This window comes from Globicephala melas, chromosome 5 (assembly GCF_963455315.2).
Source record: "Globicephala melas chromosome 5, mGloMel1.2, whole genome shotgun sequence".
Lineage (NCBI taxonomy): Eukaryota > Metazoa > Chordata > Mammalia > Artiodactyla > Delphinidae > Globicephala > Globicephala melas.
The window spans coordinates 130,210,417-130,223,043 of record NC_083318.1 but is presented as its reverse complement, the minus strand read 5'-3'; the positions used below and the strand labels follow the sequence as shown (position 1 = coordinate 130,223,043).

Sequence of the window (12,627 nt, the reverse complement as noted above, 5' to 3'; positions counted from 1 at the left end):
GTCTATCTTTCTGTGAATGTGGTTTTCATTCCACTGGCTGCAGGATTGTAGTTCTTCTTGCTTCTGCTGTCTGCCCTCTGGTGGATCTTCACAAATTTTTGAAAAGGTGTTTGGGAATTCCCTGGCAGTCCAGTGGTTAGGACTCCGTGCTTCCACTGCAGGGGGCACAGGTTCGATCCCTGGTCAGGAAACTAAGATCCCGCATGCCTCGAGGTGCAGCCTAGCCAGCCTCACAAATGCATAAGCCAATTTCTTGCAATAAATCTTCTTAATATAGGTCTCCTACTGATTCTCTTTCTCTGACTGACAGATTTTTGTACTGGAGGTGGTTCTAGAGGAAGAGAATCTTAAGGATGAGTTTCTTAATTTCTCTTTCTCATAGTTCTTTGTTTTTAGTTTCCATTTTTATGTACAGTGAATGGGGTATTACTCAAAGTAACATATTAACAAAAATTAGGGAGTAAGTCATACAGCTATTTGGGAGGCGTATATCAGTGCAAAGCGTATTGGGTAAAGATTCTGGGGCTGGAGTATGCCTGCAATGTTGTAAAAGCAGCAAGAAGTCCAATATGCCATAAGCAGAGTGAACAAGGTGCTGGTGGGCAGTAGAAGATGAGGTTAGAGAGATGAAGAGGTGAGCAATGGGAAGCCCCCTGTGTGGGGGTCTGGAGTAGGGTCATATCATGTGGAACCTGGTAGCCCGCTGGAAACACATCAGCTTTAGGATTAGAGAAGCGATCATGATCAATCTCACTTATGTTTTAAGTGTATCATTCTGGTTACCTTGTAGAAAATAGATTGTGTATTGGTTGGGGAGAGGCAGGTGGGAGTAGGCAGGGGCAGGAGGCTATTAGGAAGTATTGCAGTAACCAAGGCAAGCCCTGATGGACTTTGTGCCAGAAGTTAGTGCGGGAGGTGGTGAGAAGTGGTCACATTCTGTATACAGTTGAAGGTAATGAGGACAGGATTTGCTTATATGATTTATGTGAGGTATGAGGAAGCCAAGGATGACTAGAAAGTTTTAGAGGCTTCAAAGTGATTACATAGTTAAGTAAAGTACCACTACTAATTCAAAAAGTTTTCTGTGATTGAGACTTGTTGAATGACACTAAGAGTTTTCCATTTACTTTCAGTGGAACATTTATAAAAACTACATTTAAGCATTTATATTAATTTTTATTTATTTATTTTTTAAATAGTTCTTGCCAGTAGCCTCAGTCCATACCGTGAAGGAAGATTTATAGAGAGGCGACTGCGATCCTCATCAGAAGGAACTGCAGGGAGTAGCAGGATGATTTTGAAACCAAAAGATGGAAATGTAGAAGAAGTTAATAGTCTAAGAAAGCAAAGAGCAGGTTCATCATCTTCAAAAATGAACAGCATGGTAAGTATATACATATACCTGCATATAATAAAATAATCCCATATATTACTGGCAAGTTCATGCTCCTTGCAAATTGAAGCATTAGTTTCAGGTGTGCAGCAAGGTGATTCAGTAAATATACTCTCTCAGATTCTTTTCCATTATAGATTATTACAAGATATTGAATATAGTTCCCTGTGCTGTACAGTAGGTCCTTGTTGTTTATCTGATTTATATATAGTAGTGTGTACACATTAATCCCAAATGCCTAACTTATCTTCTCCCCATCCCCTTTGGTAACCATAAGTTTGTTTTCTATGTCTGTGAGTCTATTTCTGTCCTGTAGATAAGTTCATTTGTATCATTTATTTAGATTCCACATATAAGTGATACCATATGATATTTGTTTTTCTGTATCTGACTTGCTTCACTTAATATGATAATCTCTAGATCCATCCATTTTGCTGCAAATGGCATTATTTCATTCTTTTTTTATGGCTGAGTAATATCCCATTTTGTGTAATGTATGTGCGTATATATACCCATGTGTATATATGTATATGTATGTGTATATATATGTATATATATACATCTTTTTTATTCACTCATCTGTCGATGTATATTTAGGCTGCTTCCATGTCTTGGCTATTTTAAATTGTGCTGCTATGAACATTGGGGTGCATGTATCTTTTTGAATTAGAGTTTTCTCTGGATATATGCCCAGGAGTCAGATGGCTGGATCATGTGGTAATTCTGTTTTCAGTTTTCTGAGGAACCTCCATACTGTTTCCCACAGTGGCTGCACTGACTTACATTCCCACTAACAGTGTAGGAGGGTTCCCTTTTCTCCATACCCTCTCCAGCATTTGTTATTTGTAGACTTTTTAATGCTGGCCATTCTGACTGGTGTGAGGTGATACCTCATTGTGGTTTTGATTTGCATTTCTCTAGTAATTAGTAATATTGAGCATATTTTCATGTGCCTGTTGGCCATCTGTATATCTTCTTTGGAGAAATACCTATTTAGGTCTTCTGCCCATTTTTTGATTGGGTTTTTTTTTAATATTAAGCTGTATGAGCTGTTTGTATATTTTGGAAATTAATCCCTTGTCGATATTATCATATGCAAATATTTTCTCCCAGTCCGTAGGTTGTCTTTTTGTTTTGTTTATGGTTTCCTTTGCTGTGCAAAAGCTTTTAAGTTTAATTAGGTCCCATTTGTTTAGTTTTGCTTTTATTTCCATTGTTCTAGGAGACAGATCCAAAAAAATATTGCTGCAATTTATGTCAAAGAGCGTTCTGCCTGTGTTTTCCCCTAGGAGCTTTATAGTATCTGGTGTTAAATTTAGGTCTTTAATCCATTTTGAGTTTATTTTTGTATATGGTGTTAGAGGATGTTTTAATTTTATTCTTTTATATGTAGCTGTCTCGTTTTCCCAGCATCACTTATTGAAGAGACTTTCTTTTGAAGGAAAAATTGGTTTGCATAGTTGATATCACAAGTCAGAGAGGTTAAGTCTTCACTTGAGATGCTCATGGGTCACAACACATAGAAGCACACCAGGATAGCAACCCTTAAAATCTGTCTTTCTTGCTTGCATGGAAGGTTTGACATTCTCCATCCTAGAGCAAGACCCTTGGGATATACAGTCTAAGAAAAATGTTGATCATGAAGACAACCTCTGACAACATCATTTCACACCATTTCTCCATCTTTAGCCACCTAAAAAATGTCCTGTTGTCAACCACACATATGCCAGTACCGCCCTTAGAGCCCTTAGTGCAGGGGTCCCCAACCCCCGGGCCACGGACCGGTACCGGTCTGTGGCCTGTTAGGAACTGGGCCGCACAGCAGGAGGTGAGTGACGGGCCAGCGAGCGAAGCTTTGTCTGTATTTACAGCTGCTCCCCATCGCTTGCGTTACCACCTGAACCATCACCCTGCACCCCGGTGCATGGAGAAATTGTCTTCCATGAAACTGGTTCTGGTGCCGAAAAGGTTGGGGACTGCTGCTTTAGTGGATCCTATTCTTCCTATCTTTCTACAGTTCCCACTTCACATAGGGTGAGAATCCTTGAGGGTCAAGGTGATATGCCCATGCAAAGCTTTAACACATTCCAGGTGACCGAGATTCCAGATTCCTGGTTCAAATTGTGGAGGCCTGCAGATGAGGGTGGAAATGGGGTGTGTAGAGGAGGGTGGGGTCTGAGCTTGCACTTGTGAGCTGGGGTGTCTTAGAGGTAACTTGTATTAGCTCCCTCACAGTGTAGGATACAGCCAGAGTGGGGAAAGATGTGAGTGGACTGCAGCCCGGGAGGTCCGTGAGTCCTCAGGCCTCACAAATATTGGGGTGGGCTTGCCTTCTGGATTCCATTTGCTCCCTTTCTCATGTGTCCTTTTTCAGCAGTGTCTTTGATTTTCTAGTGTTTAACACTGCTTCTTTAAAAGGATCTATCCACCTACCTACTTATATGTGAAAAATGCTCGAAACTAAATCACTTATATCTATATATCTTAGACAATTACGTTTCAAATGAAAACATTAGGTTATCTAGTTCTGACAATTGCAATGAGAAGAAGCCTTAAGTTACTGAGGCAACACTGAGTGATAGCAAAACCATTGTGTTTGAAGTTAGAGGTTCTAGCCATTAGGTCAGGCTTGGCCAGATTTTAATCTTGGACAAATCATCTACAGAACAACAAACGATAATGGGTTTCTTGCTTCTTTTATGCTAAAAAATGACTGTGTATCTGTGTATTTATATTTGCATATATAGAAAGATATTACATTATATTATATTTCATCTTTCTTTCTGTTCTTTGCATTGAAAATATTATATTATTATTGTTGCAATTGATTTTTTTGGTCTAAATACAAGAACATGTTAAAATAGATTTCCAATTGATACAACATTAAAAGTTATGGCTAATGAATTATTATGAAACATCTGTTTTCACCAAATTTCTATTATTCCTTTTTAAAGACGTATTTATATTAATAAGTGTGCCCTGTTTATTACTTTTGCCCAAAGTTGGGCCTTTTACTTCTTTTTATATCTCGTGTTTTTCATACTACGTTTATATAATTCTCATCATAACATCACAAAATCATTATTCTTCTCCTCAGATACACTTTCAAGATTTAAAATTTTAAATGTCAAATATAAAAATGTGATTTTGTTAATTTATTTGAGGTTTTTTATAAATTTTCAAAAAGTATACCTGCAGTGATATAGATCGTCCACTAGATGGCATGATTACACCATTGCCATGGTAGGGGAAACGCTATGGAGATTAGACGGAAACTTGGTTAAACTATTGTACATGTTCACTGGATTCACAGGTAAAACTTGTTGAAATAAATACTGACACCCTTGAATTTCCACACGAAATGTATCGAAATTACTTTATGACTTTCTTCCTTAGGACTTTGCAACTAATATCTCGATCTTTAATTAATTTATAGTGTAATAGTTAATTTAACATGCATACAATGTATTATTTAGCTCTTAGCAATATAAGGAAGAAATGCTAGGATTTTTAGGTAATTTTAGCTATATGTGAAGCAAGTGACATATGTTTAGGAAATGATAGCTTTATGTGTGAGAAGATGCACACATTTTCTATATTCCTCTTCCAAAATAATTCAGGTGAATATGTGTGTTTAAGAATGCATCCATGGTTCAGTTATTCTTTTCTTTTAGAGCAATAGTAGTAACATGTATTTTTAATACTTATTTGAACCAAGGGACTACTCTTAATGCTTCTCATATATTATCACATTCAGTCCTCACAATATTATGAACCAAGTGATTCTTTTACTGATCACGTTTTGCAAAAGAGTAAAATAAGGCACTAAGAAGATAAGCAACTTGCCCGAAAACACAGATAGTAAGTGGCAGAAATAGGATTTAGATTTGGATACTCACTGTCTAGCTTTAAATCCTACATGCTTTGGGGGGAATGTAATAGATTTAAAATTAATTTTTCATTTTCCTTGCATTATTTCTGTATAATGAAGTTAACACATTTAAGGCAATCTATGCTTGCTCTAAGTCTAGACTACAACCCTCTGTAAGGAATACAAAAAATAAACAAAATGTAGTACTTATTCTGGATTTAAAATGTGGTAATATGTCTTGATATGCTGATGAATGGTATCAATGTCTTTACTGAGAGATAGCTCATCCAAAAAGGAACTTTGTCACAAAAGAAGATACTTATACTTAGAAGGAACTAGAGTATTTCATATAGGTCATGAGGATTTAATTCTACCAATGGTGTATGGCTCTGTTTATTAAGATGCAGAGGGTTCCTGTGAATGACCAAAAATATTCCCTAATAGGTGAGATAGACCACAATTCTAGTGTTTTTGTACACTTTGGGGATATTTCAGTATAAAAGGGAAAGGGCAGGATGTATTAACTCTTTGAACACCAGTGGCTCAGAATAAATTGGACTTTGCTTAAATTTATTACAAGAGATCAATATATATGTAACAATTTGATGAGCATTCAAATTTATTATATATCTTTAAACTGCTTTAAATAAAGACTTCCCTTAATTTTCCTCTGAGTAACTTTCTTGATACTTTCCTTAGGATGGTCCAAACATTTAAAAACAACTTTTCTAGAAGTAGGCTCTTTCTTTCCAGGAACTTTCCCTCCAGATTATGATGTATAAGTGATTAAATGTAAGGATTTGTCTTGGTTTCTCCAGCAGCTTCACACAGTGAAGTCTAACTCTAAATATTTATGAGATCACCCTGCTCTAAAAAAAGTATTAATTGAGGATAGATTTGTATGTGTTAAACAATATATACCACCTGGCATCACTAGAGGAAGGAAAGTGCCTGAGTGTATGAGGAAGGATGAGCCAGGCTACATAAGAGCAAACAACCTCCAGATTTTAATGACTTTATAATATAGATTTATTTCTCGCTCCGGCTATGTGTTCATTGCAGAAGGTGCTGGAGTTCCATTCAGTATCTCCTCCTTCTGTATCCAGGCTGTTGAAGCAGCAGCTGTTGCAAAACACTGCCTTTCACTGTGGTAAAAGATCTCTGGAGACTGTACCCCAGTAATAAATGCTTTACCTGTGAGAGACTCACTTCATTTCCCGCTGAGCAAATCTAATCACCAGGCCCAAACTTGCCACAAAAGGGGCCAGAGAATAGTCTCTTGCATGTGTCTGGATGTTGTAGACCCAGATATGTATCATGGGCACTAATGACTATGATATTCCCTAATAGTTTATTGTATCTCAGTTCTTTTAATTAACTGAGATTTCCTGCTTACCTCCTCCCTCCCTGTTGTCTTCAGGCATTTGATGGGCATAAAGTCATTTGATTTGATGCCTCACACTGAGCTGGTCATTGTGTTTCAGAAAGAGGAAAACATCTTTGACATTGAAGGATTCATTTTAACCACAAGTTTTTTCCTTTGAGACGTGCTCTCTTCCTGACTTAAAGGCCTTGAGATGTATATCTAAATTAACTTTACTTGACTCCCGGTTTGGGAATATTACTATATTTGGAAATACTTGTTATTATTACATTAAAAAGCTGGCTTGGAAAGCTGTGTTAGCTTTAGCTTACTCAGCAAATGCATCCACAGAGTTCCCCGGAACTATCTGTGCTGAGCGATTCTGACAATTTACTTATGGCCACTTTTACTCTGACAGCTTAATTCCTCTCATTTGTGGTTTGGCATCCTGTTGCCTTTGTGTAGAAACTGTGAATAGCGTAGTAAAAACATGAACTGTAGGACTTCTTCGCTAGAAGAACAGACCAGATTTATATTTGAGAAAAAAAACAGTTACTTGCATATCAGCAGCGTCTCATGTTGTTAATTCTTTGATATGTTGAAATCTAGAATTTAAATATTATTGACAATAATTGATTAAGACTGATTAAGCCCTGTGCTAAAGGGACAAGCACATAACTATGCATCCACTTCTCTTCTGGGGCCCACTGTTTTCTGCTGTGTTAGCGTTTTCTTCATTCATTCGTCCATTCATCAATTCATTCACAATTTCTTTCAATAAATATTTATTTAGAACCTACTTTGAAGATGCAAAGATGAAAGAGACAGCCCTTTAGAATTTTAGAGTTCCAGACTGGGAGGTATTAACCTAATCTTATCAATACACCAGATTTAAGCATTTTGACCATCTTAAAATTCAGAATGGGTGGGGCATGCTTGATTTGGATTGTGACCATTGATATCAAAAGTAAAAACGGATTAGAAAAGGGCACATGGGCCTTCCCTGGTGGCGAAGTGGTTGAGAGTCCGCCTGCCGATGCAGGGGATGCGGGCTTGTGCCCCGGTCCGGGAGGATCCCACATGCCGCGGAGCGGCTGGGCCCGTGAGCCATGGCCGCTGAGCCTGCGCATCCGGAGCCTGTGCTCCGCAGCGGGAGAGGCCACAGCAGTGAGAGGTCCGCGTACCGCAAAAAAAAAAAAAAAAAAAAAAAAAAAAGGCACATGAACTCCTGTATCCCTGATTTACATATACTTTATCTCACATGCTCAATTGACACTATTAATTATACATATAACTCCCTAGCGTTTTTGGCTAATTTCTAACATTGAGGACGATGCTAGTGCTGAGCAGGAACTCTGGGAGGCACTGCGGCAGGAAAGAAGAAAGTACAAAATTAATGTTTAAAGAATCACCTTCAAAACATCCCACCTCTACCATCCGCTAGGCAAAAGAGTTCTCCTGGGCTTGTTTGGTATATGCACTTTCACACTTTCATTTTGTGGCATGAAAGTTGTTCAAGCTCAAAATTAAGAGCAAGTGAAAGATGATGATTATAAGATGTGATTCAAGAATTTTCTCCTCTGAATCCTGAAATCTTTTTTTTTTTTTTTTTGCTGTACGCGGGCCTCTTACTGTTGTGGGCGCTCCGGTTGCGGAGCACAGGCTCTGGACGCACAGACTCAGCGGCCATGGCTCACGGGCCCAGCCGCTCCGCGGCATGTGGGATCTTCCCGGACTGGGGCACGAACCCATATCCCCTGCATCGACAGGCGGACTCTCAACCACTGCGCCACCGGGGAAGCCCTGAATCCTGAAATCTTAAATAAGACTTTCAAATACGTAAAAATGTTAGTGGCTTTTGAGGGTTACATCAGCTTTTGATGTAACATTGTGAATGGAATTAAAGCTAATATCATTGCGTGCTACAAGGACATTTAATGAGAAAAGGAAGTCATTAATATATTTAAGAAAATGGGGGCATACAAATCATTCTTCTTAATCCTTATGTATTTTAAGAAGGAAAATCGCAAGTATCACTCATTAGACATGCAATTACATTTGTTGATAAGTAGTATATTAATTTTAGATTAATAACCCTAACCATAATGCCTTTACTGATTTTTCTAGTTACTAATGATAGTTTTCCTATCAGTGTTCTTCTAAGTTGTATCATGTGTATGGCACGCACCACTTAGTTATTTGAATATGCTTCATTTATTAGATTTCATTCAGTCTTTTAAATGGAAGAACTCTTGTATATATTAGCATTTCGTATAGCACTTAGTAAAGTGCCTGGTGCACAATAAATATGGGTGAATTAAAGGTAAAATTGCTGATTAGGTTGTGATGTATGTTCATATAGATATGAATTAAGGCATTTAGAACAATCATTATGTGTGGTGTCCTTATGCACATTTTTGACATTTTAACTTATTATACATATGTACAGATGTTTCTATGATGCATTGTTTGATAAAACTGGTTTTTGATGCCAAGTACTTGATCAAGGCAATACCACCTTTGATATTGTTCTAGTAGAAGCATCATTCATTTTAGGATAATTGACCTTACAGAATGGTTTCCAGGATCATATCAATACAATACTTATGGACTGGCCATACAAAGAAGACAAGAGTAGTCAATTGTTTGTGATATTATTGGGGAACCCATTAAAAAAATGTAAGTTCTGAGTCAAATATGTCTATAAGGTGATATTTAAAAATCCCCTGTGTATTTTATCTACCCCAACTCCATTTCTTATCAACTTATAGATTCAGAATTGCCTTTAAAAAAGAAGAATTGGATAAAATATTCCATTCATTGTTTTTCATTCTAGCTTTTGGGATGAGTCATTTTTGTTTAGAAGCTGTCACAATTTGTATGTTTGGTGCACAATGCTATGAATAGCTTATTCAGAGAGTTAACTCACTTCATCTTAAATGACTTTAAGAAAAGTTGTAAGTAAATAAGTGCAGTATCCTAGATATTACCATTTCTCTTCATACAGTTCGCATGAAAATGTCCATAGCACCTAATTTTTCCTTCTGTGATTACATTATTAAAATTTACTATAAATGTCTTAGTTTGTTCAGGCTGCTTTAACAAAATATCACAGACTGGATAGCTTATAAATGACAGAAATTTATTTCTCACAGTTCTGGGGGATGGGAAGTCCAAGATCAAGGTGGCAGCATGGTTCCTGATTTGTAGCCAGCACCTTCTCGCTGTGTCCTACCTGGTGGAAGGGGTTAGGGACCTCTCTGGAGCTTTTTTTATGCAGGCACTAATCCCATTCATGAGGGGTCCACCCTCATGACCTAAGCACCTCCCAAAGGCCCCCCCTTCTAATACCATCATCTTTGGGGATTAGAATTTCAACATATGGATTTTGGGGGAATACAAGCATTCAGGCCATAGCAATAAGCAATCACATTGTAATGACAGCAGTGCTAGAATATATTAAAAGCTTCATTAAGAACAGTACATATTTCTATTTATTATTATTTATCAAGGAAATAATTAAGATGGACAATAGTAGAAGAAAATTAAAGAATTTTTCTCTAACCACACTATATCTAGGATACCTGGTAGACATTTTATACCCCTCTGAAATCAAGAAATTGGAAAATTAAGGTTGTTTACCTTTTATTCTTGGGATTAGAATGCAAAGATGACAGCTTTATTTTTAATTGGTTCAGTTCATCTCAATTTTCTGTAAGATGCAAACTATTTTATGCCTTGTTTAGGTAACCCCATGAGCTGACACAGCTTTCATAGTGTGAGAAAGAATATTTATTGATTCAGGATCCATGGCAAATCTCTGACCAGCTGAACACTGCACAGTCTGTAACATAGAATTGACCTTGAGTAAAATAACTATCTTTCCTGAGGGAATAGTCTTTGGAATTTGAAGTTTTTAAATTATTCTAGTTACACAATAAAGAAAAAATTATTCTTCCTAGGGTTATTCTATTATTTTGAAATTTAAATACAACATATTAAATTAATTTTAGTAAATTGAAAAAGCCAAATAAAATTTGACTTCCAAGGTCAAGAAGTATATTATTGTAGTAGAATTATGTCTAATATTTTACATTACAGTCAGTTTATAGAAAAGATATAAATATTTTAATATATTAATATTATTTTTCAAATAATTTAACAATCAAGACAGACATTTATAATAATCTCACAAACCATCATGTTTACAATTCAGGATAAGAAAGTGTGATTTACAAATGAATCATGCATATACATTTCACACCTTTCCTATGTGATGATGTTTTTGTTTAGTCATTCCTAATTTAGAGTAGCTGTCATTTTATCACTTTTATAATTTAATTCAGTGATCATTTCACTCTAGTGTTAAAAGTCTGGTCTGAAATTCCTGCTTTGTTTAGATCTTCTGTTGTTCTAAGCTTGTTACGTTCAACTGGAAACAGCCCAAGTACCTTTCTTTTGTTCCATCTCTTAGGCTCTTTATTGTATGCGTTTGTAATTTCCTTACAGAATTATGATTTTAATGCTTGGCCAGTTGTCTTCAGCACTACCCAATGATTAGTGTATGTGTCAGTGAGAAACACAAAGAATTTTTTTTGTCAGAGAAACTCAACATGAATCAGAGCTTTTATCAGTTGTCAAGAGGCGCAGGTGAAGCAGGGAGAGATCTGGAATACCGTCCTGTTTCCCAGCTCCTTTCTGCATGTGGTGGGCACTGGCCCAGATTGTTGGATAAAGTTTGCATTGTTAAATGTATATAGTCACCTCATTGACACAGAAAGATCCAATCAATATGAAACATCTCATTGTTTTTCTTTTTAATTATAGTCACCGTGCTGTACACTATATCCTCAGAACTTATTTATCTTATAACTAGAAGTTTTCCCCTTTGACTTCATGAAACATCTCTACTTTATACTCCAATAGTTAGATAGCATACACAGACAGTTTTCAGGGAGTCATATCCCATAAATCTCTAAGTTCCAGCTTTATTTTTCATAAGCAGTCTCACTTAAACTCCCCTATAGTAAAAACCATTTAGTTTTATGGTTTGTTTGTTTGCTAATTCGGTCAGTCATTACTGTGTTTACAAGGAGATCTTTCCAGGAAGCAAACTCCCTGTAACTCTATCTCAGAGAAAATGAATCACAGGCCAATTGCTTATCTCAGGCACCAAGTGTAAGCTTTAAACACTCTCCTCCCACTATCCCGTTCTTGCCACCCACTCTTGGTCTTTTTCCCATCAGTCCCCCATTTCCTCTGATCTTAGAGAGATATGTGTCCCTGCATTCTTTCAAAGCAGTTGTTTCTACTCGTCTTCCTGATTTCAACTCCTTACCTCCTTAAGAAGTCATCATCAGTACATCTCTTACGTTTGCTTCTCTGGTTTCTTCTCCATCTCTTCACCGCTGTCAGTTTACAACACTGCCAAGTTTCCCAGCCTGAAGGAAATAAACAAAAATTAAACATTTTCTATATCCTGCTTGCTCCTGAAGTTTTCCTCCCTGTCCCTCTTTTCCACTACAAGGCAAACTTTTCTAAAAGAATAGCCTTCTCTTGCCAAATGCATTTCCTCACTGCCCACACAGTCCTCACTTTCATGTTTTATTAGCTCTTGTATCGTTTCTCAACATGGACACTATTGACATTTGTCCTGGATAGTTCTTTGTTGGGAGGTGGGAGAGGGCTGTCTTGTGCACTGTGGGGTGTTTAATGGCATCCCTGACCCCTACCCATAAAATGCCAGTAGAACCCTCAAGTTGTGACAACTGGACATATCTCCAGATGTTGAAAAATATGCCTTGGTAGGCAGAAACCACCGCAATGGAGAGCTTTTCTAAAGTCATTAGTGACTTTGCCAGTTTTCATATTCTTTTTTTTCCAATCTTCATCTTTCTCGACTTCTCTTCAGCATTTCACACTGTTGAGGACTCTATATACTTATCACTTCTCCTTTTGCAGGGTTAACTCTCCTTTGGTTCTTCTCCTTTTCTCCTTTCA

General features: G+C 37.1%; 1 protein-coding gene across 8 annotated transcripts in view; it reads left to right on the top strand.

The window, feature by feature from the left end:
• Nucleotides 1–12,627, top strand: part of CCSER1 (coiled-coil serine rich protein 1) — a 1,273,261-nt gene that overhangs the window by 171,704 nt on the left and 1,088,930 nt on the right. For all 8 annotated transcript variants that reach the window (XR_009564123.1, XM_030865665.2, XM_030865664.2 and 5 more), the window contains exon 3: nucleotides 1,200–1,384. Coding sequence is in view for 7 of the 8 variants with exons in the window: in XM_030865665.2 (XP_030721525.1) it covers nucleotides 1,200–1,384 (185 nt within the window). In the remaining variant the exon portion in view is untranslated. The remainder of the gene's footprint in view (nucleotides 1–1,199; nucleotides 1,385–12,627) is intronic.